Source organism: Nomascus leucogenys, chromosome 1a (assembly GCF_006542625.1).
Source record: "Nomascus leucogenys isolate Asia chromosome 1a, Asia_NLE_v1, whole genome shotgun sequence".
NCBI lineage: Eukaryota > Metazoa > Chordata > Mammalia > Primates > Hylobatidae > Nomascus > Nomascus leucogenys.
Genome location: NC_044381.1, coordinates 78,908,524 through 78,935,903, shown reverse-complemented (window position 1 = coordinate 78,935,903; position 27,380 = coordinate 78,908,524). Strand labels below are relative to the sequence as shown.

The 27,380-nt window shown below is 38.5% G+C and overlaps 1 protein-coding gene across 8 annotated transcripts in view; it reads right to left on the bottom strand.

Moving 5' to 3' along the window:
* SYT16 (synaptotagmin 16) overlaps window positions 1-27,380 on the bottom strand; it is a 311,747-nt gene that overhangs the window by 94,507 nt on the left and 189,860 nt on the right. For 4 of the 8 annotated variants that reach the window (XM_030811769.1, XM_030811764.1, XM_030811780.1 and 1 more), the window contains one exon: window positions 26,375-27,041. The exons of 3 other annotated variants lie outside the window; for them this stretch is intronic. In XM_030811769.1, coding sequence (XP_030667629.1) covers window positions 26,375-26,897 — 523 coding nt within the window. In that variant the 5' untranslated portion in view covers window positions 26,898-27,041. Of the gene's footprint in view, window positions 1-26,374; window positions 27,113-27,380 lie in introns of those variants that run through there. One more of the 8 variants, XM_003267786.2, reaches the window with a different exon arrangement.

Sequence of the window (27,380 nt, the reverse complement as noted above, 5' to 3'; positions counted from 1 at the left end):
TTGCACAGTGGCAGTATCATAGCCAATGAGTTCGCAATTATTGCTAAGTGAAAGAATCCAACTGATGAACCCAATTGGCAGATTAGACAAAGCAAAGCAGACGAGAAGTAAAGTGAAAATGCCTACACTGAAGTACATTTTTTAAAACCGGATAGAAAAAAAAGCACAAATAGTGTATGACATATATACGTGTGTGTGTGTGTGTGTGTGTGTGTGTGTGTGTGTGAGATAGACATTATAGAAGAAGAAAAGGAAATGTGGCAGAAGCAGTATCTGAAGAAATAGGGGCCAAAAATTCTCCAAAATGGATGAAACATCGAACACGAAATCAAGATAAATAAAAAGCAGATCACACCTAAATACATCATGGTAAAACTGCTTAAGAAAACAAAGAGAACTCGCAGAAACAGCCAGTGCGGAACAGAATATTAGCTTCAAAAGAACAACAATAAGAATGAGGTCTAAATAGTCAACAAAAAATTTCAAAGCTGGAAGACAATGCAATGATATATTTAAAGTGCTGAAACAAAAAAAGAACTACCAATTCAGAATTTTACTTCAAAAATCAAGGAAAATACATTTCAAACACATATATGCTAAGAAATTCATAACCAGCAGACTGGCACTATGAGAAGTACTAAATGGAACTTTTGAAGCTAACAGAAAACAGTCTCATATGGAATTATGGAAATGTAGAAGGGAAGATTGAGTACATGTGTAGGTAGATATAAAATACTGACTAACAAGAATTATAATACTCTTCCCATTGGAAAAGATTATCTCCCACTCCTTAAAAAAAGAAAAAGAAAAGATTTGCAAAATTATAACTTTTACTGAACCCATTAGAAAGCACTTGGCTTTAAGGGCAACCAAAATAACCCAAAATCTAAGAAAAGACAGGAGCTCCAAAGGGAGACAAGATACTAGAATTTGCTTACCTGAGACAGACACTGGACCCCTGACAAGCCATTAGGAAGAATTTCAGCTAAAAGTTTTAACAGACTGCTAAAGACCAAGTATGAGTTAGCATGAGAGCACAAAACTTCTAGGAGCTTCAGACAAAATAGAAATTTACACCCACTCACAGACTCTTCTCAACCACCTTCACCGGATGCTAATGAGAAAGACTGGGGGCTGAGGGAGAGACTAGAGAAAGCCTCCCTTCTAGTCCATTCTTGGTAGAGGGAAACAGCAGGCACGGTGGAAAACAGCACTAAATCCACACAGATTCTTGTCCATCTTTCCTAGGAAAAAATAGACTTAAGCCACTGGGGGAAGGACAGAAAATCCTGTTGGCTTTTGGGCACAGTTGAAGACCTCTGCAACTGGGGAAAGGGAACAGGAAAAAACAACAACAGAAAAAAAATAATAATAATAATAAAATAAAATAACCTCAACCTATAACACTGTAGAGTGGCAGGAATAGAGCCTGGGCCCAGGTCATGAGATGTCTCCTACATCTGAGAAAGAGGCAGGATTAATGAGAAAGTCACGCCCATGACAGCCAAGGAGGTAACACCCACCTAAGACCACACTTGCACCAGAACAACAAAGACCACCACTCCATTCTGCCCACTAGGCAAATTCCAAGCAATGCCTTAGAAAATGCAATAAAACTGATTTTGGATTTTACTCTTGCCTTCTGGAGTGATTGTGACCATAGAAGCAATGGAATAATCATCCCCTCAAAATGATCAACTCACACTCTATAAAAGCGTATTTGGAAAAATATTTGCAGAACATCACAAAAAGCCTTAATAATTATCATAATACAAGATGAGTTCTTAGGAGAGGAATTAAGAAGAAAATTTCCAACACAGAATAAAACCATGAGCAGGGAACCGACATAGAGAGCAGGTACACAGGTTTTTTAAAAATCAGAAACAGCTCACACTCCAAGAAAGAATAAAATGTCACCACTTATGGTGTGAACCTTCACAGCTTTGCTCTTTCTCAAGCCACCTGCATCCTGAGAAGCCATGTGGCTGCATGGATCATGCCCATGGTCACCGCCAAGCAGCACAGGTGGTGTGTGCCAGCACTGGGGACATGCAGTGCCCCAACCATCACAGTGGTTATGCTCGCTTAGAAACCTCCAGCTTGATCCTAGGAGGCTCCTGATGCCCACCAGGAATTTTAGCTAAGCTTCACCAAGATTCCCTGAGTTTAACCAAAGTCAGGACCAGGTGGAAAGAGCCCGCTGCTGGCTGGTGAAAACGAACTGGAGAGAGGGAAATGAAAACATGGACACTTTTTTGAGAGTTGAAAGGGAATCTCCATTACCTTTCGTCCCCCCCCTCCCTTGGAAAATGTGGAAAACTTTGAAACTGACCCCTCCAAATTCAATTCAACATTTCCTGGGCAAATTTATGGGTAACTTTAGGAACTATCCTAAAGATCTATAAAAGAATAAAGACGGAGAGAGAAGAGGACAGAAAGAGGGAGAGGGAGAGTGTATGCAGTAGGATCACATCTGCTTTCCTAAAATTAGGTGACAAAGATGGATATTATTATATACTATATTATACAAGATATATACACACACAGTAGTAAACTTGAGTGAGGTGGCATGTTAATGTACTTTTACTATTGAGGAGGTGAAAAAATTCTTTAAGAAAATGAAATAATTGAGGCTTTTAAACATTATGGAATCACTAAAGTTCTTTCCATCCCACTGAAATAAGGTGTCACAAAATAAGGGATCGGAATTCAACACGAGAACTCCATCAAGACTGTCGGGCAAATTTCTTCAGGAACCACTACATGTGATTTATGAAGTGACCCAGATAAAATCAAATTCCTTCATGAATTTAAACCTATCTCCAACTAGTAAGTTAGAAAAAAACCTGAAAGGATTTCTTTACTTAAAATTTTAAAAAAGAACAATTCCCTTGACTAATTCTGACTACTGCCTATCTCCAAGCCTTCTGGCAGCATTACTAGTGTTTGACGGGATTGTGGTCAGGCCACCATTTAGAATCCGGTGTCAGATAGGTGCTTTTAAAGGATGTAGTGGACAGCTCATCTTCACAGGAGCCCCAGGAAAAGGGGCTAGTGCCTGCTCCACTGCAATCACGCCTCATAGGGTGGAACAGGGACTTCCCATGACTTAGATTACACTCTGCCTACTGTCTGATAATATAGCTGGCTAGCAAAAGAGGGCTCACTGTGTTTGTAAATGTATCCCATGAAGAAGCAAACACCTGGAAGCATCTCCTTTGATTCTAGGCCAAATTTCACATTTCAAAAGACCGTAAAGATAAAACAAAAAAAAAGTGCGGCAATATGTGAAAAAAGAAAATGTGCTTGTTTCATCCTAATTCTGTGCCTGGGTTTGTGTAGGTTCTCACATCTAACTAGATACCATTATCCTCACATTTCAGATGAGAAAAGACAGCCTCTACCTGTTCCCACAGGTACACGGCAAGGAAGTAGCAGCGCCAGCATTTGAACCCAGATGGCTCCAAAAACCAGGGTCTTCACACACACGCTCACTGTGATAAGCTAAAAAATGGGACTGACTCATTTCATGAAAAAAACATATCAAATATCTTCATTTCTGTGTTTTAGTTCCACATTCCCCAATTCTTTTAAGAGAAAGGCACATTCTAATTCTGCTAGATAATCTGCTAAAATTTAAGCTTAAAAATAAAATCTTTTGTATTACTACAGTGTTGTTCCTTCTGTTCAAGCTTTGGCCTACTTCTCTCTAAGGCATTGTGAAGAAAAACTTCACTTTTCCTTACATGTCAATAGCTTATAATTCCACTGATTACAAAACTAAAAATGTCTCGCAGCAAATTCAGTCACTTAATTTGTGAATGCTGTCACAATGAACTGTTTGGAAACAGAGTACACCAAATTTTTTTTAAGTATTCTTTCATTTATTCAACAAAGATTTGTCACCACTGTGAGGCAAGCGCAGATGCAGGGGCAACACCAGTGAAAGAGGTGGATGGAAACGCCTGCCCTCGTGGAAACAAAGAAAGAAGTAAAACAGGTCCAATAGTAAGAAGTACCATAGAGTGAAACATAAGGCATGGAAAGGGGATGGGGACAGGTGGAGAATGGAGGGAAGTACCATTTACGTTCATGTAATCAGTGAGACCTCTGAGGGGGCCACATTGGAGCAAAGACCCAATGGAAGTGAGTAATCCAGCCCTGGGGAGATGTGGAGTTTGGGTGTTCCAGACAGGGGAAACAGCTAGTGCAAAAGCATAACTAGCGTTTTAGAAGAAGACCCAAGGTAGACCGGGCACAGTGGCTCATGCCTGTAATCCCAGCACTTTGGGAGGCCAAGGTGGGCGGATCACCTGAGGTCAGGAGTTCGAGACCAGCCTGGCCAACATGGTGAAACCCCGTCTACTGAAAACACAAAAAATTAGCCAGGTGTGGTGGCGGGTGCCTATAATCCTAGTTACTTGGGAGGCTGAGGTAGGAGAATCACTTGATCCTGGGAGGCAGAGGTTGCAGTGAGCTGAGATCGTGCCATTGCACTCCAGCCTGGGTGACAAGAGCGAGACTTAGTCTCAAAAAAAAAAAAGAAGAAGAAGAAGAAGGAAGAAGAAGGAGAAGAAGGAGAAGAAGGAGAAGAAGGAGAAGAAGGAGAAGAAGGAGAAGGAAGGAGAAGAAGGAGAAGAAGGAGAAGGAGAAGGAGAAGAAGGAAGAAGAAGGAAGAAGGAGAAGAAGGAGAAGAAGGAGAAGAAGGAGAAGAAGGAGAAGAAGGAAGAAGAAGGAGAAGAAGGAGAAGAAGGAGAAGAAGGAGAAGAAGAAGAGGGACCCAAGGGAACCAGAGTTCCTGAATCAGAGTGAACAAAGAGAAAGGAACAGAATGAGGTCAGAGAGGCAACAGAGCTAGATGACACAGGACCTTATTGCCACTACAGGGGCTCTGGCTTTTACTCGAAACGCTTTGGAAACTATTGACAGCAAAGGAATGACATGCTTTGACATAAGTTTAAAAGGAATGCACTATGTTGAAAACAGACCACATGAGAGGGAGAGGTGGATACAGAGAAATCAGGAGGTGAGTTCAGTAACACAGGGCGAGGTGGCTCATGCCTATAATCCCAGCACTGTGAGAAGTTGAAGCCAGAGGATTGCTTCAGGCCAGGAATTCAAGACTAGCCTGGGTAACATAATGAGAATATCAGCTTCTATTGAGAGACAGGTGATACACTGTCTCTACAAACAAATGAAAAAAAATAGCCAGGTATCATGGTGTGCACCTGTAGTCCTAGCTACTCAGGAGGCTGAGGTCGGAGGATCACCTGAACACAGGAGCTCAAGGCTGCCATGAGCTATGATCGCACCACTGCATTCCAGCCTGGGTGACAGCACAAGACCTCATTTCAAAACAAAAAACAAAAAACCACACACTGAGAATAATGGTTGCTTAAAGCACCATGATAGCAGTGATGGTGGGAAGACGCAGCCTGAGTTTAGATATATTGTTATGGTAGAGCCAACCAGAGTTGCTGATGGATTACATGCATGAATAAAAGGGAGAGGTCTGAATAACCCAAGATTTTTAACCTGAGAAACTAGAAGAATGAAGTTGCTATTTAGAGATAAGCATAATTGTGGAAAGTACAGGATTTTGAGAGGAGGTCAGAAATTCAGATTTGGACACACTAATTTTGAGATATCTGTTAGACATCCAAGCAGAGTTGTAAGCATATGCTTGGATAATTCAAGCATAGTTTATAGATTTGTCAGCATGTGAATGAGATTAGGATGTGATGATATCAGGAAGAGAGACCAATCGTAAGGCTGAGCCCCAGATCACGGTAACATTTAGAAGTCAGGGAGGCATTGGAGATCAAGCAAAGGAGACTAAGAGAAGGTGACCAGGTAAGTAGGAGGAAGCATTTATTTCCTACACCAACAATGAAACTTTGGATCTCTAAAGAATTATTAATAAAACCAGTATTTGATGAATATCAGTTTTCACAAATTTTCTTTTTTTAAATCCCCCCAATTCAAAAATTCCTTAAAACAGAGCAACCCAAAACAGCATGCCACTAAGATTCTCTGGGCACGTCCTCCTCAAGTCTTCTACTTTGCCTGACAAAGTTATGGCAGAATCTTAGTAAAATTTAACTAACCTTCCCACTAACTTAAGTTGTGAAATATTTATTATGAATCTAGCACAGGAAAATCACAGAACTAAACACACTGGTGATGGGATACAGGGATGAGTAATAATATGGGGTCCCTGTTCTAAAGAGTCCATAGTTTAGCAGGAGAGCTCAAATATATACATCAGAAATAGAGATACAAAGTTAACATAGATAAAATCATAGCAGTTATAAAAACATGTTTAGGCATCAAATACTTACAATTTGAAAAGAATCCCGTTATAAGCAATGCCATAACTTTTTTTTTTTTTTTTTTTTTTTTTTTTTTGAGACAGAGTCTAGCTCTGTCACCCAGGCTGGAGTGCAGTGGCGTGATCTCAGCTCACTTCAAGCTCCGCCTCCCGGGTTCATGCCATTCTCCTGCCTCAGCCTCCCGAGCAGCTGGGACTACAGGCACCCACCACCATGCCCGGCTAATTTTTTTTTGTATTTTTAGTAGAGATGGGGTTGCACCGTGTTAGCCAAGATGGTCTCGAACTCCTGACCTTGTGATCCGCCCGTCTCGGCCTCCCGAAGTGCTGGGATTACAGGCATGAGACACCACACCCGGCCAATGCCATAACTTTAAAGCAAAATGTACTCGAATTATTTCAAAGACTCAAATGACAATGATCTTATTAAATGTTCTTCAGCACTAATATTGAATGATAGTGCCTCTCTGGTATGTATAACATCTCTCTCATCTTTGCTACAAAATCTTTTAACAGGAGGACACCTCTTGTGAAAATGACTTGGAGCTGTGCCATGGAAACTGAAACATCATGACTTCATTTCCACAGCTGGAGTGCCAAAAAAGAGTTACTGCTCCCTTGATCTTTTGTTCCTGGAGCATGCTCAGAAAGTGTTGCCAGAACACATCAAGAGACACTGTAGATGGTTTCACTATTGACAAGTTTTCTGAAACAGACCCATTCATGGCTGTTCATGGTAACGGTGATACCACATTAGCCACACCTGTGCAACCAGAGCTCCAGGACTATCCTGGGGGAAGGACTCATATGTCTTGCCTTATATCTCAAAGAAACAACGACTAAGAGTGAAGGCTGACACAATAATAGTCACAATTTATTTTCACTTATTTTAGTTCGTTCAGGCTGCCATAACAGCATACCATAAACTGACTGGCTCATGAACAACAGAAATTTATTTCTCACAGTTCTGGAGGCTGAGAAATTCAAGATCAAGGTGTCAGCAGATCCAGTGTCTCATGAAGGCCAACTTCTGAGATGGAGTCTTCTCACTGTGTCCTCACATGGTAGAGGAGGCAAGGCGGCTTCTGGGGCCTCTTTTATAAGGGCACTCATCCCATTCATGAGGGCTCTGCTTTCATGATCTGATCATCTCCCAAAGGTCCCACCTCCTAACATCATCATACTGGGGACTGTGTTTTAACATGTGAATTTGTGGAGGAGACACAAAAACCTTCAGATCATAGCACTTGTTTTTTAAGTCCTCATTAATGTTGGGAGGAGAAGGTCAAGGTGAATCTCAGGATGCAGTCTTTTTACCTTATGTCTTCATAAGGCAAACACAGAGTGTCAGAAATGTTAAGAACTTTGGCTGCATTCTTCTAGTAATCTGTAATCTAAAAGTATTTATAGGATATTTACTCTGGTCATTTTTCTGGAGATGATGAAATACAGTGGTGACAGCTAAGATTAGGTTTATGTTCCTTCATTTAGTCATTCATTTTTTTTTTGTTAATGAAACTGATGCCATGCTAAATGCTGGCAATGTAAAAATTATTTTAAAAGCATAAACCCCTCAAAGAGTCTACAGATTTGAGTGGGTACACCCATAAAAAAAATTTAGATACAATATAAAATCTATTATTGAGAAATGTAACATGCTATCGGAACATAGAAGACGAAGCAGCTAACTGCCAGAAAAAGGCAAGGAGAGGGAATGTGCAGAATGCAACAGAAGCTGGAGAAAGAAGACAAGGAAGTCTTCCTAGAGAAAATGCTGCTTGAGATGACTCTTGAAAGATGAACAGTTTTCACGAGGAAGGCACAAGGTTGGGGGAGATGAAACCAAAGGTTTTAGGTATAAAGTATACTTGGTATTTCAGGATGCTAGAAGACAGTAGACGTAAATCACTGAAGGCTATGTATCTTTCAAAGGAAGTTGTACTGGAAGGCTTTTTGTATGAGAAAATATGAAATCTGATGCAGAGTTTAAAATGAACATTCTGAGGGGGAAACTCAAGAATGAATAACAGATGGAAATAACATAAAAATAGAGAAACCAGCCGGGCACGATGGCTCATGCCTGTAATCCCAGCCCTTTGGGAAGCCAAGGTGGGTGGATCACCTGAGGTCAGGAGTTCGAGTCCGGCCTGGCCAACATGGTGAAATCCCGTCTCTACTGAAAATACAAAAATTAGTTGGGTGTGGTGGTGGGCGCCTGTAATCCCAGCTACTTAGGAGGCTGAGGCAGGAGAATTGCTTGAACCCAGGAGGCGGAGGTTGCAGTGAGCTGAGACTGCACCATTACACTCTGGACATTATTGGAATAGACCAAGCAGAAGAGGATGTGTATCTGAATTAAGGTAGTAGGGGTAGGGAAGAGTTGGACAGATACAAGATAAGTAGCAGAGACGGAATCAGTAGGATTTGGTATATACTGAACAAAATATAGGCAAGGTAGGGGAGCTATGAAGGATAAGAGAGTGAGAAGGACTTGTATCTTACTTTGATAACAAGATTTCCATAACTGAAATAATAAAGGAAGATGATTCGTTATGTTTTTAAACATGTATGTGATATCATTCATCCACGTGAAGGCAGCTAGATCTATGAACCCACGGTTCGAAAGAGGTCCAGACTAGAGATGAAGATCTGTCATGGAAGTCATGGAAGGATGCATAAGAGGGAACCAAATATTTAAGGGACAGGCAGAGGAAGGTGAATGAAAAGGAATGACTAGGTGTGGCAGGGAGAAAACCAGGAACAAGCGGAGTCCAGAACCCAGGTGAGGAATGAATTTCATGGGGGAAATAGTCAACAATTTTTTTTTTTTTTTTGAGACGGAATCTCGCTCTGTTGCCCAGGCTGGAGTGCAGTGGCACAGTCTCGGCTCACGGCAACCTCTGCCTCCCAGGTTCAAGCAATTCTTCTGCCTCAGCCTCTCGAGTAGCTGGGACTACAGGTGCCCACCACTATGCCCAGCTAATTTTTTTGTTTTTTGTAGAGACGGGGTTTCACCATATTGGCCAGGCTGGTCTTGAACGCCTGACCTCATGATCTGCCTGCCTCGGTCTCCCAATGTACTGGGATTACAGGCATGAGCCACCGCACTTGGCCAAATAGTCAACAATTTTAACTGTCAAAATACGTCAGGTAAATTTGAAGGAGGTGGGGAGGAAGACTGATTTTGTGAGTAAACCATTTAGGAGGTCACGGCAATCCAAACAAACAAAAATACATGCCCATGGGAGTGACAGAATAGAAGCCAAATCACAGTGAATGAAGAAGCAGGCAGGAGGAAGTGGAGACTGCAAACACAGCCTATTTTCCCATAAAATCCTTAAACTCGACCTAGGAATGTGTAAGTCCACTCTCAGAAACCGTAACATCCAGGAATTTTTTCATTGCCAGTAAATGCTGTTGAGCTGAATTTCTTGTAGCAAAGGCATGGGCTGGAAGTGGGAGCACTTCGACCCCGTTTGGGACAACCACCACCATGAGGAGAATGCCTTGATCTTTTGAGTCAGACACACGTGGCTTGAAAACCCAGCTTCTTTACCAGATAGTGACACTGAACAAGCTACTTAACCTCCCTAAAATGATTACCTTTTATTTAAAAATAAGAATAATAATCTACCACCACTCTGGATCCACCTCATAACATTTCGATGATGATTAATATAATGTATGTAAAATGTCTACCATAAGTTAAGGTTACAACATAGTTAACTACTATATAGATAACTACTATATAGTTAAGGTTGTCACTCTCTATTTATTATTGCTAACATTCGCAATTGAGAAGTTCTTCCCCTGAAGTGATCTACAAAATCAATAAGGATTCTTGGCAAGTCTCTTGTCTTAGGCACTTTCTGTGCGAAAGCTCATGCTAGTGTGAGTTTTCCTGCAGTCTGCATTCCTTTTACTCTCTTTATAATTTCAAAATCAGTTCAAATATATAGATTTAGCTTGTAACCAAAATCATCTTAAGAACAATTCCTCGACACACCATTTGCAGAATAGCCAAGGTAAAGTAAAAGTTGCCTTTTAAGACAAAAATATAATTTCCTCACCTAAAAAAAAATTGTAAGAGTGAATAACTCATATGAAGGCATGTAAGTAGCTCCCACCTTTTGTGCAATTTCTCTATTTATTTAATGGACAATATGGAATCCTGTGGTAAGAAGATGCTAAAGTAGTCCCCCCTGAGCCCCATTTTCTAGTGTCCATGCCTTTGGTGCCCCTCCCCCTTCAGTGTTGATGGCACTTGTGCTTCCAACCAGCAGAATACAGCACAGGTGATAAGATGTCACACCACAATTACATTACATGAGATTCCTTTTGCTATCAGACTCTAGCTTGATGAAGTAAGCAGACATGTTGGGGAAGCCTGTGTGGCAAGGTAGCCTCTGGGACCACAGGCAGCCTCCAGCAGTTGAGGGTGGCCTCCAACCAACAGCCAGCAAGAAGCTGGGGCCCTCAGTCCTATCACTACAAAGATATCAATTCTGCCAACAACCTAAGAGAGCTTAGAGGTAGACTTTTCCCCAGTCAAACTTCCAGATGAGGATGCAGCCTAGCTGATACTTTGATTACAGCCATGTGAGACCCTAAGCAAAGGATTCAGCTAACATATGCCTGGACTCCTAATCCATAGAAACTGTGAAATAATAAATGTGTGTTGTTTTAAGCCACTAAATGTGTAGTAATATGTTATGCATGAATGTATAACTAATACAGATCTTATATGGTTACACCATTCTAAAAAGGTGCATTAGAGAGATTTTTTTTTAACATGCAGGAAAAAAGCCATGATCTAAATCAGCAGTGACAGATGATGCGCAGCATCAAAAATATATATATATATATTGTGTTCCCTGACTTGTGGCAGACACGTGTCCATAAGCACTGAGAAATCGGTGTTTGGGGTCCTATGGTGATATATGGCATATGTGGTGACACAACAAATCTAGGCTTTTCCTTGAAACAGGCTTGTAACCAGCATTCAATGTAAAAGCAGTGGAGAGGTCTATGAATGGCATTGACTCCTCTAATAGAGCTGTGGGGTTTTTTGACACCGAGCATCTATTCTTTCCACTTCTGGAATCTTCATTTTCTTCAGTAAATCGCCTTTCCTCCACTCTCAAGGTCGTTTCTGGAAAAGCTCTCTACCCCAAACACCAGAAGTAGCAGGTGACTTAGGCCTGGCCAATCAGAACATCACATTTCCCTGGCTTCAGTGATTGCTAAAGTTTGTCACATAATTTAAGTCAAGCCACGTGAATCAAGCCAATTAGTGCTAATTCCAGGATCTTCTTCTTATTGCCAGAAAGTGGTGTTTGTTTTTTTTTTTCTCCACTGGATTATAACCTAGGAGGATATAAACCTGGAGGTTCTGGCAACCATCTGTCTATGCATGGAGCTTGAGAATGGAGCTAGCTCAGATGGAAGTAGAGATTAGAAACTGGGGATGAAGGGGAGAAACCAGGTCCCAAAGATAACATTTGCACTTCTGGATAGAACTCTCCATGAAACCAGATTTACTCCCAGATTCATCCATTATTTGAGCTCAGGCCTTTATCTTTGCTTTTAAGAAACCGAGAAATTCCTAATTTGAGTTTAGTTCAGTTGTGTAAATAGCGTGGTTTCTGGGACATAAGCAATATTGCCTCTATGTCACTTTATGGCTAAGAATAAATCTAACTTCGCGAAGGGAAATATTAAGGGTAAGAAATCGTGGTTCATATATAAACTGATTTAGCAGACACCAACAGAAGTAGCTGCTGGTCATTATGCATCTAAATGCTGAAGAACAGTTTTCTAACTTTCTGCACATAGGTTTTGCAGTGGCTAGTTTTTGTGAGATCGAAACAGAATAAAAACTAAGTAGTTCCTGAAGAACCTAAAGTTCTTATTTTGCTTTTGAAATAGGCTCTGATATTAGAGCTTAAGAAGATACTGCTTGATGTTTCAACTTTGTTTATCCCCACCCCCGCCTCCCTGCAAAAAAAGACAAACAATTTTTGAAATAATATAAAAATTCTCAAAATCTTTCCATGAACAGCAATGTCTCCTGTGATGATCCTATACCTGGCATCCTTCAGTAAAAATGTATCAAATATTAGGAAATTTCTAGGATAGCAGAAATTCCAGAGTAACAACTGGATGGTATTACTGATGACCAGATGCTACTAAGCACAGGCAAAGTGGATCAATCGAATACCAAACACTCCTCACCCCACCCCAGGGCATGTCCAGTTATTTTTCCCTATACCCAGAATGTTCTTCCCGCAATATTTGCACAGCTCTCATCTTCACTTCATTCATGTCTCTGTTTACATGCTGCCTTCTCAGAGAGATCATCCTATAAAACATAGGACCACCCTGTTAAGGTAGCATTCATCTAATTAATTTGTATCCCCTTATCCTGCTTTATTTTTCCACCTGGGACTTTTCATCACCTGACATGTTATATTTATTTGTTTGGCTGGTGAATATCAGATATGGGTAAGACATGGATGTCTGCTTCATCAGTTACCTATAACTTCCAGAAAGTCGCAGTTTACCTGCAGAATCTAAGTTTTGTGCAATTAACATAGAGTATTTTAAAATCTGCACAAATGCTTTGACAATACTTTCATTACACTATTGGTCAAATTTCAGGAAAGCAGAAATTATTTCAACAGAGGCAATTTATTTAATACAGGGAATTGGTTTCACAGGTACTGGATGTCAAGTGAATAGGAAAAAGAATAGGGAAATAGGCCAGAGATTACAACTGCATGAAGCAGCTACCACCCCTAGGGCTGAGGAACCAAAGGGAAGCAGTCAAATTATCAGAAATCGGAAGCGCCACAGAACTGGGCTCAGGCATCTGAGGAGGAGAAACGGTCTGACGGGTGCTATTCCTCTGAGTGGGTTGAAATGAGGCTGGTTCTGGAACACTGAAAGAAGTTACAGACAAGAACCCAAACTGCTGATAGCAGAGTGAAGGGCTGTGCTGGAGAACCCCTAATAGGAACAGTGAGTAAAACAGGAATCAGTAAGTCCCTTCTCACCTCCTCCCATCTTTCAATGTCTTTTTACTGCTCTTTTGGGCATAGGAGAACCTAGGAGAATCCCGCCAACACAGCAGAACTGTAGTTTGCAGAATTCTAAACCCAACATCCAAAGCAGAATCTAGAAGAATGGATTTGAGCTGAGAGATAGTAGTGTGAGAACCAGCACAGATTCCAATGCATTTCTCCAATTTTATCTTCTTAGAAAAGCCAAATTGAAAATGAATGGTACAGTGATTAACTCCTGACTGTATTATTACCAGTTTCCTCTTGTAAACTTGGTTGACTTTAATCTGGAGTAACACAGATGAAATTCAGGAAGTCCATGAACCCATGAAATGTCATTACAAATTTTTTTGATATGTCATGATGTATCTTTCCGGACAAGTGAGTTCGTAACGTTCATTAAAGTTTCAGAGGAGCCTGTAACCCTCCTAAGATTTGGAATCACTGCCCATGTTCTCATTTGTTCATTATTTAAACTTGCTATTAAACACACAGACAACTTCTAATACTTAGATTCTTTTAATGCCTTAAGTTCACTATTGACTATGACTCTCTTGGTGACAGAGAAAAGAAGCCACTTTGAACCACCTAAAGATAAAGCAGGGGAAGGGAAGGAAATTTATTCAAGGGACCTCGAGCAGGAAAGAAACTACCTACTTTAAGAAGGAGGTGTAGAATAGGACTGTCTCTTCATACATACCATCTAAATAAACTCCAGTATATGTGCTCAAAGAGATATTAATATTGCAGAATTATTTTTAATAGTGAAAGTTTAGAAACAAACTAAATGTTCATCAACTGAAGGATGGAAAATGGTATATTAATTAATACAGTTGACTACCATGTAGCAGTAAGAATAAAACAAATCTACATGTATCTGCATAACTCAAAAACATAACATTGAGAAGGAAGGAAAAAAGTTGCAAAATAATACGTTTAGCATTATATCACTTGTATAAAGTTTTAAAACATGCAAAGTTATGTTATGTGTAGATTACAGTTACATACGCTTGCAGCAAAAAAAAAAAAGAAAACAGAAACACAATGGGAACCGTAATTTCCAAATTTAGATTTGTTTTACCCCAGTGAGTAGAGAAAAGAAAGAAAACAAAAAGGGCTTCTCGGGGGATTTCAATTCCCTCTGTCCTGGATGGCTTCTTTAAAATAAATCTGAAGTATGACAAAATGTTAAGATCTGGCAAAGTGGCGATTTGTGACTCTTTGTTATATTACTCTATATTTTTCTGTTTTAAAAATGTTTCATAAACTTAAAAACTAGGAAATGTAAAGGGCACTAAGAACTCCATTAGCAATGACCTAGACCAGCCCTTAGCATAGTTAACATGAGTTCAAAGAGAAGAGGAACTTATAATCACATTGCAGAAACTCCTCCCACTGTAAGGCTCCTTTTCAGAAACAAGACTTGCTCACCTCAGGGGCGGATATGGGAAGAGGGTACCATAGAAGAAAGAAGGGAGATTTACCAAAGGAAAAAGAATGGAAGAGGGAAGAAGAGGATAATATCTCCATGATATTTTTATAAATAAATAAATAAACAACACACAAACACACAGGTAAGAATATTCCTCAGGAAGAAGAACTAAGATACATGAAAAAAGATCTTACTAATTTTGTAGTTCCTGTCTAGCTCTGGCTTCTTCCCCTTTAGGCTGGGTAATTGAAAAAAAGATATCCCTGCTCTTACTTTTTATAGGGCAAGGGAAACTTCTGAGCTTTAAAAAAAAAAAAAAATTATCAAGTGATTCCACTAATAAAGAAAATTTTTTTTATTCCTTGAGAATTGTTAAAATGGGATTTAAGCTTATCTGGAGGATAACTTGCCTCTAATTCCTCTAATCCATTCCTAATTATGTTAAGAATAGAAAAAAAAAAGGACTTAATTTTCTTATTTTGAATCTGTCCTTCAAAATGTTCCAGTATTCTATCATAACAACATCCAGAAGTCAAAGTAAGGATTGAATCATCTGATCATTTGTATCTTACATATTCTAACTTCTGTCCACATAGGATTTTGTTATATGCCTGAAATTTCCTCCAAAAATGACATAAAACTGCAAAATAAGTAACAATGGGAATAATCATCTTCTCACCTTAAACGTTAAGGCTTTGAAAACTGTATGTCAGCTGCTAACATGTTTATTAATATGTACCCTTGCCAAAACATGCAAATCAAAATATCAAGAAAATTAACTTTATAAAGCTTTCAGAAAACAGATTCTGAAGCAGCCACAGAATATTAAACCTTTTTCCCTGGACAGTTCTGGATAACCAAAGGAACATGATGGCAAATACCATCAAATGAAGGACTAACAAATGAAGATAAATTTCACTAGGCATAGGCTTACTTTCAAGAAAGCACTTATGCAATGGAAAAGCAAAGTTCCAGTATTGCAAAGGAAGGAAAGGTGGAATGCAACATTTGACATGCAGTAGTATATCCTGTAGAAAAGATAAGGCCTCTATGATTTGTGAATCAGCTATATTATCTGATACCATTTAGCCTCAATTGCCACGAGCAATCCCGATAATAGTGACAGAAGAAAATACCTTCAATCCGCAAAGGGTTGAAATCAATCAACAACTAAGAACACTGTAGGATTTTCCCTTCCATGTTACATTAGCCTAGCAGAGTAATCTGGTTGAAAAGTCAAATATCACCATGATTTCAAAGCCTGTTGTTCTGTATTTTAAGTACGTTCCGAGATTGTTTCTAAAGTTCTATATGCCAATGTGCTTGGAATACGTTAATTCCATTAGCAGGCTATTTCAGGAAATAGTGAGCATATTTCTTGGAAACAAATATATGTGGTTAAAAAACAGCTTCAAAAAAAGCATGAGCTGAAAAACTGCAAACAAAGATGATTTTTAAATGCAATTAGAACTACTTCCCATCACATATCAAAGGTGTCATAGCTGCTTCTCTACTGAGAAGGTGGTGTTTTGGATTTGAGTCTTTAAACCAAAAAGCCTATCTTGGGATGACACTATAAGTAGTCTCTCTGCCTCTTAATCATCGGCAACTGCTAAATGAAGTGTATCTATTTTCTCTGTTACATTACTATTGGCAACCAGGTCCTTAGTAAGTGCCCAGAAATGTTCCCATGGTTACAAAAAGCATTCAGCATCCCTCTTGTTTTGGGCCAATTTAGCTTAAAATCTATTGTGGAGAAAAATATGGCACATTAAGAAACATAAAATCAAGATACAACATTATGAAAAGAATTCAAGGTTAAATGGGAAAAGCGAGCTTGACAAGGCTTTTTAAGACGTGCACATAAATCACCGATTAAAACGCTGCTTTTCCCTAGCGTATTTCCTAATACTGCTCTTCAACAGACTGCAAAGCAGCCCATGTACTATGGCTTACATCACCCCATAGTATAAAGGAACAAATGAGTGCATGAGGAGTGAGTGCATGAGGAGTCTTCCAGACTGTTAACCCATTAGTAAAATCAAAAACAAAAACAAAACAAAACAAAACAAAACAAAAAAACAGGTGTTTTAACACCCATACAGCTGAGAGTCCAATCACATATCCTAGTTTTATAGGGCCCTCAGGGTACTTAAATATTTTGAAGAAAGAGAAATAAGAGCTTTTGTTCAATGGCTAAAAGGCATTTGAAGTAAATTAGTGGGCTCTATCACATCAGCAAGAGAGAGAAATGGAAGTTCCCTAGAGGCAATTTAGGCAAGCTCCTCCATCTATAAAGCTGTGAGTGAATCGGGCCGAGGCTGTCTCATTCTAAGCCCATGCTGCATTCACAATTCCCACTGCCACCACAGAGCCAGGGCATTAAAAACATTTTTGCATCCTCTGGAACAAAATAAACAAGTGATATAGGCTTCTGCACAGTCTGAAGGAGAGGCCCGTGGCTTATACTTGTGTATACTTGTCTGTTCCCCACAATGCTTTGTACGTGGTAGGTGTTCAATATATATTTGATTGGTTAAAAGGGGCCATAGTATAACACCTCTCTTTATAGAGAAATGTTCCTCCTCATATCTACTTACACACCCACACCACTCTTTATCATTTTCTACTGCTCTTATTTTGCCTGTGAAATGGAAAGAAGTGGGTGGAATTCAAAGTCATAATGCTGTTTAAGGACTAATGTGAAAACTTCCAGGAAGATAAAGGGAGCATACTTTTCCCTCTTCTTCCCTCTAAGTACCACCCTAAACCCTAGACATTGTCTATAAAACGGAGATCAGAAGACTGAGAAGTGCAGAGAAGAAGGCAGAATGGATAGGAACCTTGGGACTCAAGGAACAACACAGTCGTGAGTTCCCTGGGCTCTTTTACCTCATATATCCCAGACCTGAAGCTGAAGAAGCTGGCAACACAAAAATGCCAATGTACACCGACCAAAACAAAAGTCTCAATAAAGGCTTGCTCTCTCTGCCCAAAGGACTAGGAAAGGGACAGCCAAGTAAGACAGAAAATGTTTAGATAGGACCTGCTCTACTCCAGCCAAACAGCACAGAAAAAAATTGTGTCCTCATCTTCACCCATGACAACAAGGCCACATAGGGAACCTAGACTTCCATCCTCACCAATCTGTAATGAGGCAACCCAATACTCTCACAGGGCATGCCAGACAAGGCCAAGCTAGGAACCAGAACCTCTATCCCTGATGCCAGAGGTGAGTATCCCCCACCCGCACAGTGTTCACTGGAGACCATCTGGGAAGCCTCGTCTTCCACCCCTGCCTGGAAGTCATGAGGCACACCTCCCCCTCCCCATTTAGGTGATGTCAAAGGAGGTCTAGTAGAGACCCAAGACTTTCACCAGAACCCAGTGGTAATGAGGCCACCCACACCGCAGGGTCAGTGGAAACCACATGAGAAGATGGAACTCCCATCTTAACTCAGCATTAATGAAGAGCACCTCTTCAAGGGTCAAAGAGGCCAAGAGGGGAACCTCATCTTCTACCTCCACAGTAATGAGGTGGTATCCCATTGCATGCCAGAACCATGTCACAGACTCTTTATGGCATGTCTTTTTGGTGGAACAATGACAAAATAATGATAATTATTTCTCTTTATATGTTCACATTCTCTTAGGTTCCTTCTTACAAGCTACTATAATAGTTCTCCAATATTCTTCCCTCCAATTTAGCCTCCAAACTGATGCTAAAGTTATCCTTCTATATCAGAGTTCCGTGGGTGTTACCCTTGATTAAGATCTTTCTAAGATTCCCAACTGTTTACAGGATTACATGGTTTGCCTCTGTGTCCCCACCCAAATCTCATCTTGAATTGTAATCCCCATGTGTGGAGGGAGGGACCTGGTGGGAGGTGATTGGATCATGCAGGCAGTTTCCCCCATGCTGTTCTCATGATAGTGAGGGAGTACTCATGAGATCTGAGGGTTTAAAAGTGACACTTCCCTTTTGCTCACTCTCGCTTGTGTGCTCTCTCTCTCTCTGTCTCTCCTGTTGCCATGTAAGATGTGCCTTGCTTCTCCTTCACCTTCTGCCATAATTGTAAGTTTATTCAGGCCTCCCCAGCCATGCAGAACTGTGAGTCAATTAAAGCTTTTTTCTTTATAAATTACCCAGTCTCGGGTACGTCTTTATAGCAGTGTGAAAATGGACTAATACACAGGATGAAGGCTAAATCCTTAACACAAAATCAAAGATCTTCCCAATCATAGCCTTAGCTCTAGCCTCATGATCCATCCCTGAAAATGTCAGGCTTGTTCACATGTCAGCATTCATGACATTTCCTCCAGTTGGAATGCCTTTCTCCTTCCATTCACCTATTAAATTCTGACTCATCCTCACAAGAACCTTATCTGATCACCTCTGACAAAATCATCATAAAAGTTATCATGTACATAACTATAACTTCTCACGAACTTTTTTTATAGGATTGGTTACATATATCTTACACATCACAGAACTCTTTAATGGAAGACCAATATGTTCTTTACACAATTATCCCTCAGCCCAAACGTGCTACCCAGTTTAATAAGAATGTCCAATTCAATTTCACAGTGTAGCGTTAAGTATATAAACTCTATGTTCCAGCTTCTACGTAAGATGTAGACAGTTGGAAATAATGCTCCCACTCTTTAAACAACAACAAAATTTCTTTAGGGTAGGGGCTTGTTGGTTACACAGTTTTGTCAATATTGGCTCCATCTTTAACATTGTCTCCTCTTTTTGCCTATGCATCAGAGAGTGTCACTCTTTTCAGGCTTTTGTCCCTTTCCCAGGAAAAGCCTGCTATTATGCATTACTTATTGTTTGCTAGTGTGATGTGGTTGAGCTGGAGGTTGTGTTTCCTGCTGTTGTAGAGTGCTCTCGGTCTTAGGTAATTGCTGTGTTCCTATGTCTTGAGGTTAGGACATTGGGGAAGGGTAGCTGATATGTTTTGGCTGTGTCCCCACCCAAATCTCATCTTGAATTGCAGTTCCCATAATCCCCACGTGTGGTGGGAGGGACCCAAAGGCAGGTAATTGAATCATGGGGGTGGTTTCCCCCATGCTATTCTCACAATAGTGTGTAAGTTCTCATGAGCTCTGATGGTTTTACAAGGGACTTCCCCCTTTACTCAGCTCTCATTCTTCTTGCTGCTACCATGTGAAGGATACGTTTGCTTCCCCTTCCACCAAGACTTTAAGTTTCCTGAGGCCTCTCCAGCCCTGTGGAACTATGAGTCAACTAAACCTCTTTTCTTTTTAAATTACCCAGTCTCAGGCAGTTCTTGATAGCAGCATGAGAATGCACAAATACAACAGCAAATCCTGTTGCTTTCAGACCATAGGTAAAGACATGTTAAGGTGAGTGAGCAGAACAGAATAAACACTTCTATCCCTGGGGAAGGGGCAGGAAAAACTCCTGGGGTCAGACCACTGGAGATTCCCCTGTCTCCGGGGAGAGAGACAGGATTACTGAGAATGTCCTAACCTCAAGACATAGGAACACAGCAATTGCCTAAGATCGAGAGCACTCTACAACAGCAGGAAACACAACCTCCAACTCAACCACATCACACTAGCAAACAATAAGTAATGCATAATAACAGGCTTTTCCTGGGAAAGGGACAAAAGCCTGAAAAGAGAGACACTCTCTGATGCATAGGCAAAAAGAGGAGACAATGTTAAAGATGGAGCCAATATTGACAAAACTGTGTAACCAACAAGCCCCTACCCTAAACACAAGGTAGTAATAGAGACTTTTGAAGTCTGTATTGCACTGAGATGAACAATAACAACAAAACAAAAACCCAACTCAAATGCTGACTAAACTGACTCAACCCCCTCACACTAAACACCCTGCATTAGACAAGACTTGCTCACTTCCAGGCAAAAAATATCACATACTTTCCCTACATATAATGTTCTATTTTCAGTCATAAATTACAAGACAAACAAAAAAGAAACAAAGAAAAACATCCTGTCAAGAGACAAAACAACCAAGACAGCCAAACTCAAATATGACTCAGATATTGGATCTATCAGACAAGGAATTTTAAAATAACTGTGATTAATATGTTAAAAGCCATAATGAAAAGGGGGGAATGTACATGAAGTGATGAGCAGAGGGACTGAAACTATTTTAAAATGCAATCAAATCAAAATGCTAGAAGTGAGAAACATGGTAACAGAAATAAAAAAGGCTTTTGTAGACTTGATTCTGTCAAAGAAAATATTAGTAAACTTGAAGATGATATGTTAGTAGGTACTACCCAAACTGAACTACGAAGAACAAAAAAAAAAGTAATGAAACAAAGAAAAATATCTGAGAGCTGTGGGACAATACCAAACAATCTAGTATTTGTATAACCGGAATACCAGAAGGAGGAACAAGAGAGAATGGGGTAGAATAAATATTTGAAGACATGATCACCAAAACTTTTTCAAAAGTAATGAAAGCATTAAACCCACAGACCTAATAAGCTTAGAAAACACAAGAAAAATAAATACCAAAACATACACATGCATGCATGTCCATGCACAAACACTCCTAGACACACTCTACTGAAGACCAAAGATAAAGACAAAATCTTGAAAGCTCCAAGTGAAAGAAACACATATTACATGCAGAAAAATAAAGGAAAGTATTATAGCAAGCCATAAGATAGTGAAATGGCAATCTCAAAATGCTGAAAGAAAATGACTGGCAACCAACATTCTATACCTAGCTAAAATATTTTTCAAATAATTGAGAAAATTTTTCAAGCAAAAGCTGACATAATACTTTAGCAGCATATATACTGTATAAGAAATATTAAAATGAAGAATGCTTCAAATTGAATAAATGAAGGTAATAAATAAAAATGCTTAAAATATTTTTAAACATAAATGTCAAGCATTTTTCAAAGAAAAGTTGAGATAATTCATTAGTGGTATATGTTCATGTGGCATAAATGAGGTAAATATAATCTTTTTATCTTTTTAAATTTTTGGTTTTGAGGAGGGGTTTTTAAAAATTATTTTTAGAGATGGGGTCTCAATCTGTCACCTAAGCTGGAGTGCAGTGGCACAATCACAGTTCACTGCAGCCTTAAACTCCTGGGCTCAAGCATTCCTCCCACCTCAGCCTTTTTGTCTTATTTTAACCATTCTAAGAGATAACCAATAGTCTAGGGCAAAGCAGTATCAGTGTATTATATGTTTATTGCATGTATAAGACTAAAATATATGACATCAATAAAACAAAGGATAAGCAGGAAGAATTGAGTACACTGTTGCAACATCATCAAACTATACATGAAATAGTACAGTATTATTTCAAGATAGACTGAAGTTAATTAAAGATCCATGCATTAAGGATCCTAGGATGACCATTAAGCCTTTTTTAACATGAGCCCAGAGTGGCTATATAATGAAATCATAAAAATACTCAATACAAAGAAAGCAGAAAAATTAGGATAAAAGAAACAAAGAACAGATGGAACAAACAAATCAATCTAGCAAGAAGACAGATTTTAATTCAGCAATATCAACAATTATATTAAATACAAACAGTTAAAACAAATTAAAAGTGGAAGCTTGTCATATTGGACTAAAAAGTAAGACCCAATTACATGCTATGTACTAGAAACCCACCATATAAAATAGGTTTAAAGTTAAAGAATGGAAAAGAATATATCATGTCAGCACTAATCAAAAGAAAGTTGGAGTAGCTGTATTAATATCAAAGTAGAATTTAGGACAAGAAATATTACTAGAGGTAAAAATGGTACATTACATAATGACAAAGAGGTCAATTCACCAAGAAGATACATATTTCTAATACGTGTACGCACTTAACAGAGCTTCAAACTACGTAAAGAAAAAACTGATAGAAATAAAAAAGAGAAATAGCCAAATCCACAATCAGAGTTACAGACTTCAATACTCCTCCCTTACTGATCAACAGAACAAAATCAGTACGCTAAAAAAAAAAAAAAAAAAAAAAAAAAAAAAAAAAAAATTGAGAGACAAAGTATTAGAAAATCTGAAAAACAGCCTCAAAAAACTTGTAATTTATAGAATACTCTCTCCAGTAACAGAATATACAATCTTTCCAAGTGCACATGAAATATCCAACAATTCAGGACAGGGTAATAAAACAAACCTTAATTAATTTTTAAAAACTAAAATAACGGAAAGTTTGTGCTCAAGCCATAATGGAATAAAACTAGAAATCAACGACAGAAAAATATACAGAATATTCCCAATATTTGGAACTTAACCAACACACTTTTAAATAACCAATGCAGTAAAGAGGAGTAACAAGGGAAATTAGAAAATATTTTTAATTGAATGAAAATAAAAACAAAATACATTAATACTTATTAGATACAGCTAAAGCATTGCTGAGAGGGAAAATTATACATCCATAATAGAAAATAAGAAAGAACGAATTATTCCCAAAGCAAGAAAAACAAAGAAAATAATAATAACAGAAATTAATGAAATCAAGCACAGAAAAACAATAGAGATAAATTAATTAAACCAAAAATGAGATATTTGGAAAAAACACAGATAGGTAAGTGGATAGACAAATAATCCTCTAGCCAGACAGATCAACAACAAAAAAAGACAAAAAGTACCAATATCAGGAAATAATGGGAGAAATTACTATAAATCCTAACAACATTTAAAAAGTAATTAATTACTATGTCCATAACTTCAACAACAGATGAAATGAAAAAATTTGAAAAACTCAGTGCCAAAAAATCACTTAGGAAAAAAACAAATATACCTATTAAATAAATTGAGTTTATGTTTCAAAACCTTCCCACAAAGAAAATCCCAGGCTCAGAAGGCTTCATTGAAAAATTCTAGCAAACATTAAAAAGTAATAATTGTACACAAATTTTTCTAGCTTATAGGAAAGGAAAAACACTTCACAACTCATTTTATGAAATCAACATTACCCAGAACCAAAGATATTGCAAGAAAACTACAGACCGATATCCCTAATAAAAATAAATGGAAAAAAATCTTTAGCAAAGACTAACAAATCAAATCCAGTAATACATTAAAAGAACACCATAACATGACCAAGTGGATTTTATCCAAGCTATGCAAAATTGGCTCAACTTTCAAAACATAGTGTAATTTATTTCAACATACTAAACAACAAAATCATACGATCATCTCAATAGATGTGAAACAGCATTTGACAGAATTTAACATCCTTTTTTGATAAAACTCTCAGGAAGCTAGAATACAAGGGAACTTCACCATAATAAAGAGCATCTACAGAAGCCTGCACCTAACTACTGAGTATAATAGAGAAAGACTGAAAGATTTAACACTGTTTAAGATTGAGGCAAGGATATTCACTCTCACCAGTCTTATCTAACATGATAATAGAAGCCCTCTCCAGTGTAATCAATCAAGAAAAAGAAATAATAGACATTGATATTAGAAATAAATAAATAAAACTGGAGACAACAGAAATATTCCTCAACTGATCAATCAACAAACTGGTGCATTCATTCAATGGAATATGATTCAGCAATTAAAAAGGGAAAACTACTGAAACACACAACACCATGGGTGAATCTCAAACGCGTTATGATAGGTGAAAGAAGCTGGACTCAAAAGACGACAAACTGCCTAATTCCATTTATATGACATTCTGAAAAAGATAAAACAGGAGAAGCTAAAAATGTATCCACACGTGTCTGGGGCTGGAATAGGGAAAGGATTGACTAAAAAGGAATGTAGGAGAATTTTCTGACATAACAAAACCATTTTATACTTTGGTTGTGGTGGCTACAAGACTGTGTCTATTTGTCAAAAAGCATAGAACTATACACTAAGGATGAATTTTATTATAGTAAATTATACCTTTAAGAGGAAAAAAAAGAATACGTGTATGTGTAAATGTTAGAATGAGACTGCCTGAGCTCTGCTTCTTCCTATAATAAATGTGGATATTGGGTAGGTTCTCAAACTCTCTCACCATCAATTTTCTCAACTGTAAAGTGAGAGTAATAACAGCATCTACCTCTTGACATTGTTAACTTTCCTTGTTGCTGTTCCATCGTTAATTATTATTTGATCTCCTACCCAGCACTGTGCTCGTTGTTAAGAAAACACAGATGAATCTATGGCATGGTCCCTGACTTCCTGGAGGCTCCAATCTAGTCAATAAGCATCTCTGGAAAGGCCAAATGAACACAATTGTTTTACTGCCATTAGATTTTACAATTACAAAAATTAGCAAAATTAGTGGTATGCCAAATTCACATCAATTTCAAATATAGTTCAACCTTTTCAAGAATGTTCTAAAATAGGAATCAAAATTTCAACTCAAATCTAAGAAATTTGACGGCTGGCCCAGATATTTCTAGAATATTTCTATAGACAATTTTAAAAGAGTCAAAATTGCAGTTATCTACAGCTTATCAGGTTCAGAAAGAGTATCAGCCTACCTCATTTTCACTAATTTATTCTAGCATTTCAATGTTACTTTAATTTGAATAAAAGTATCAAGAGAGCATTATGAGAAGAATATGAAATTGTGTTTCCTTATATGCCAAGGCTTCATATATCTGGATAAAACTTTTCCCTAAAAAGACAAAGCTAATAGGAATCATGGAAGATGAATGAAGGGACTATGAGGTATTCCAGAAAAGTCTGCTCTCTCCAACAAGAGGGACATTAATAACTTTGTCTTTAGATCACATAAATGACTCACCAATCTGTGTGACTTATATGTGCATTACAACTACACACCATGCACACATACCCAAATCCCTTCTGTGCATATCATTTACCTCTGTCCCTTAACCAGGTGGAATGTCCTTACTTCAAGGTTAGAGTATTACAGGCATGAGAAATTCATGCTGGAACATACCACAGCTACTTTTAGAGAGTTAATTACATTTTTATCATATTCAATATACATTTATTGAAGGCCCAATATGTGCTCAGTTCTCACAGCATGAATCTTTATAGGCAGTTTTTATTAAATGTGTCCTTACCATTCAGAGCTAAAAGAAAATCAAGCTATTCTTATTTCAAAGATTTCCTATCCACTGTCATCTCACATCACATCTCAGTGAAACACTGTGAGAAGTGTTCTTGGAGTGTTATCAACTAAAAATTCTGCAATAAGTATGGCTTTTTGCACAGGATTTCACACTGAATAATATAGTAACATCTAGAAATTCCTAACCTAGAAGAAAAAAAGAACATTTTACAAGATATTTTTAAAAGCATGACATGTGCACAAGGGGCTTCTCAAACAGAATCCACAGACTCGTTTTCACCATTTCACTTGCTCAGAACTATTGTTTTGAAATATGGAACTCCCAAATGTGGATCTTCCAAAGCTTTATATATTGAAAATATTCCTAAGGATTATATCTCTCAATCAGAAGCCAGCACGTGGGAAGGTATAAGAGAGAGAAAAGTAAAATCCACATGATAACTAAAAACAAGTCAAAATAAAATAAGTAGAAATGCTCTTTGGAGGAACGCAGAGAAAATGATGACTGGCTAGCTTACCTTGCTTTTTTCCATTAACAGTTTCTAAAGTACCAGGGAGCTGGCTGTCAAAGCCATGTTGAAGGCCACTTCTTTGCTTTTCAAGGTGATGCTCTTCCTCCGCAATAGAAGAAAGCACATGTGGTAACTTGTGGTCATCACTGGCCCAACTGGGCCACTGGGACATTGTGGAACATGAGTCCTCTGCATGTTGGCTAAGCCTTGGGCTTGAATTTTGGGCAGAGTCCTGCAAATCACTATTACAACATGAGAAATGATCCACTTCAAGAAACAAGGAATTTGCATCCTCTTGACTCCAATCATTGTCTTGTTCTTCATCTTCAAAGTACGTTTCCTGCATCTGAATATTATCTAAGTCCTGATCTAGTTTGTCACTCAATTTAGAGTCTTGTTTGCTTATGTTAACCAGCGAAGCAGATAACATATCTCCTGCTTGCTGGAGAGCTTCATAAACCCGAGAAATCCAGGAAGAGAAAGGCTGGAAGAAGTTCTGAGCATCCTGAGACGCCATGGCCAACACCATGGCCAGCTATCTGATGTCTACAGTGTCCAGTTGTTCAGTTCCTTCAGTGCTCTGAATTGAATGTGAACTATAGAATAAGCATGTTGAGAAATTAATTTGGAGGTCTCTTAATGGCTGTGAATATTTCACTCTCAAAACTTCCAGCTGAAACAGAGGAAAGAAATACTTACACCTGTTAAAGTTACAACCTCAGACCCATCACCAGATACTTACAGACAATGTCAAACAGCATTTGGGCACAAAAAGGGATCATCATGGAAATCTTAAAATGTTAAATAAAAATGACTGTGAAAGTCTAGATGTAGATTATTTCAATGCCTATTCACCTCCACAGCCATGTGGAAAACTTCCATTAGCAGTAATGGGTTCTGTTCACGTGGACTGAGAGGAGTCTATTGCCACAGACCATCCTTAACAGTGTGAAAAGGATAAATGAATCTTCATTAAGATCCAGTTGGGCCTGACATTTTGAAACGCAAAAAA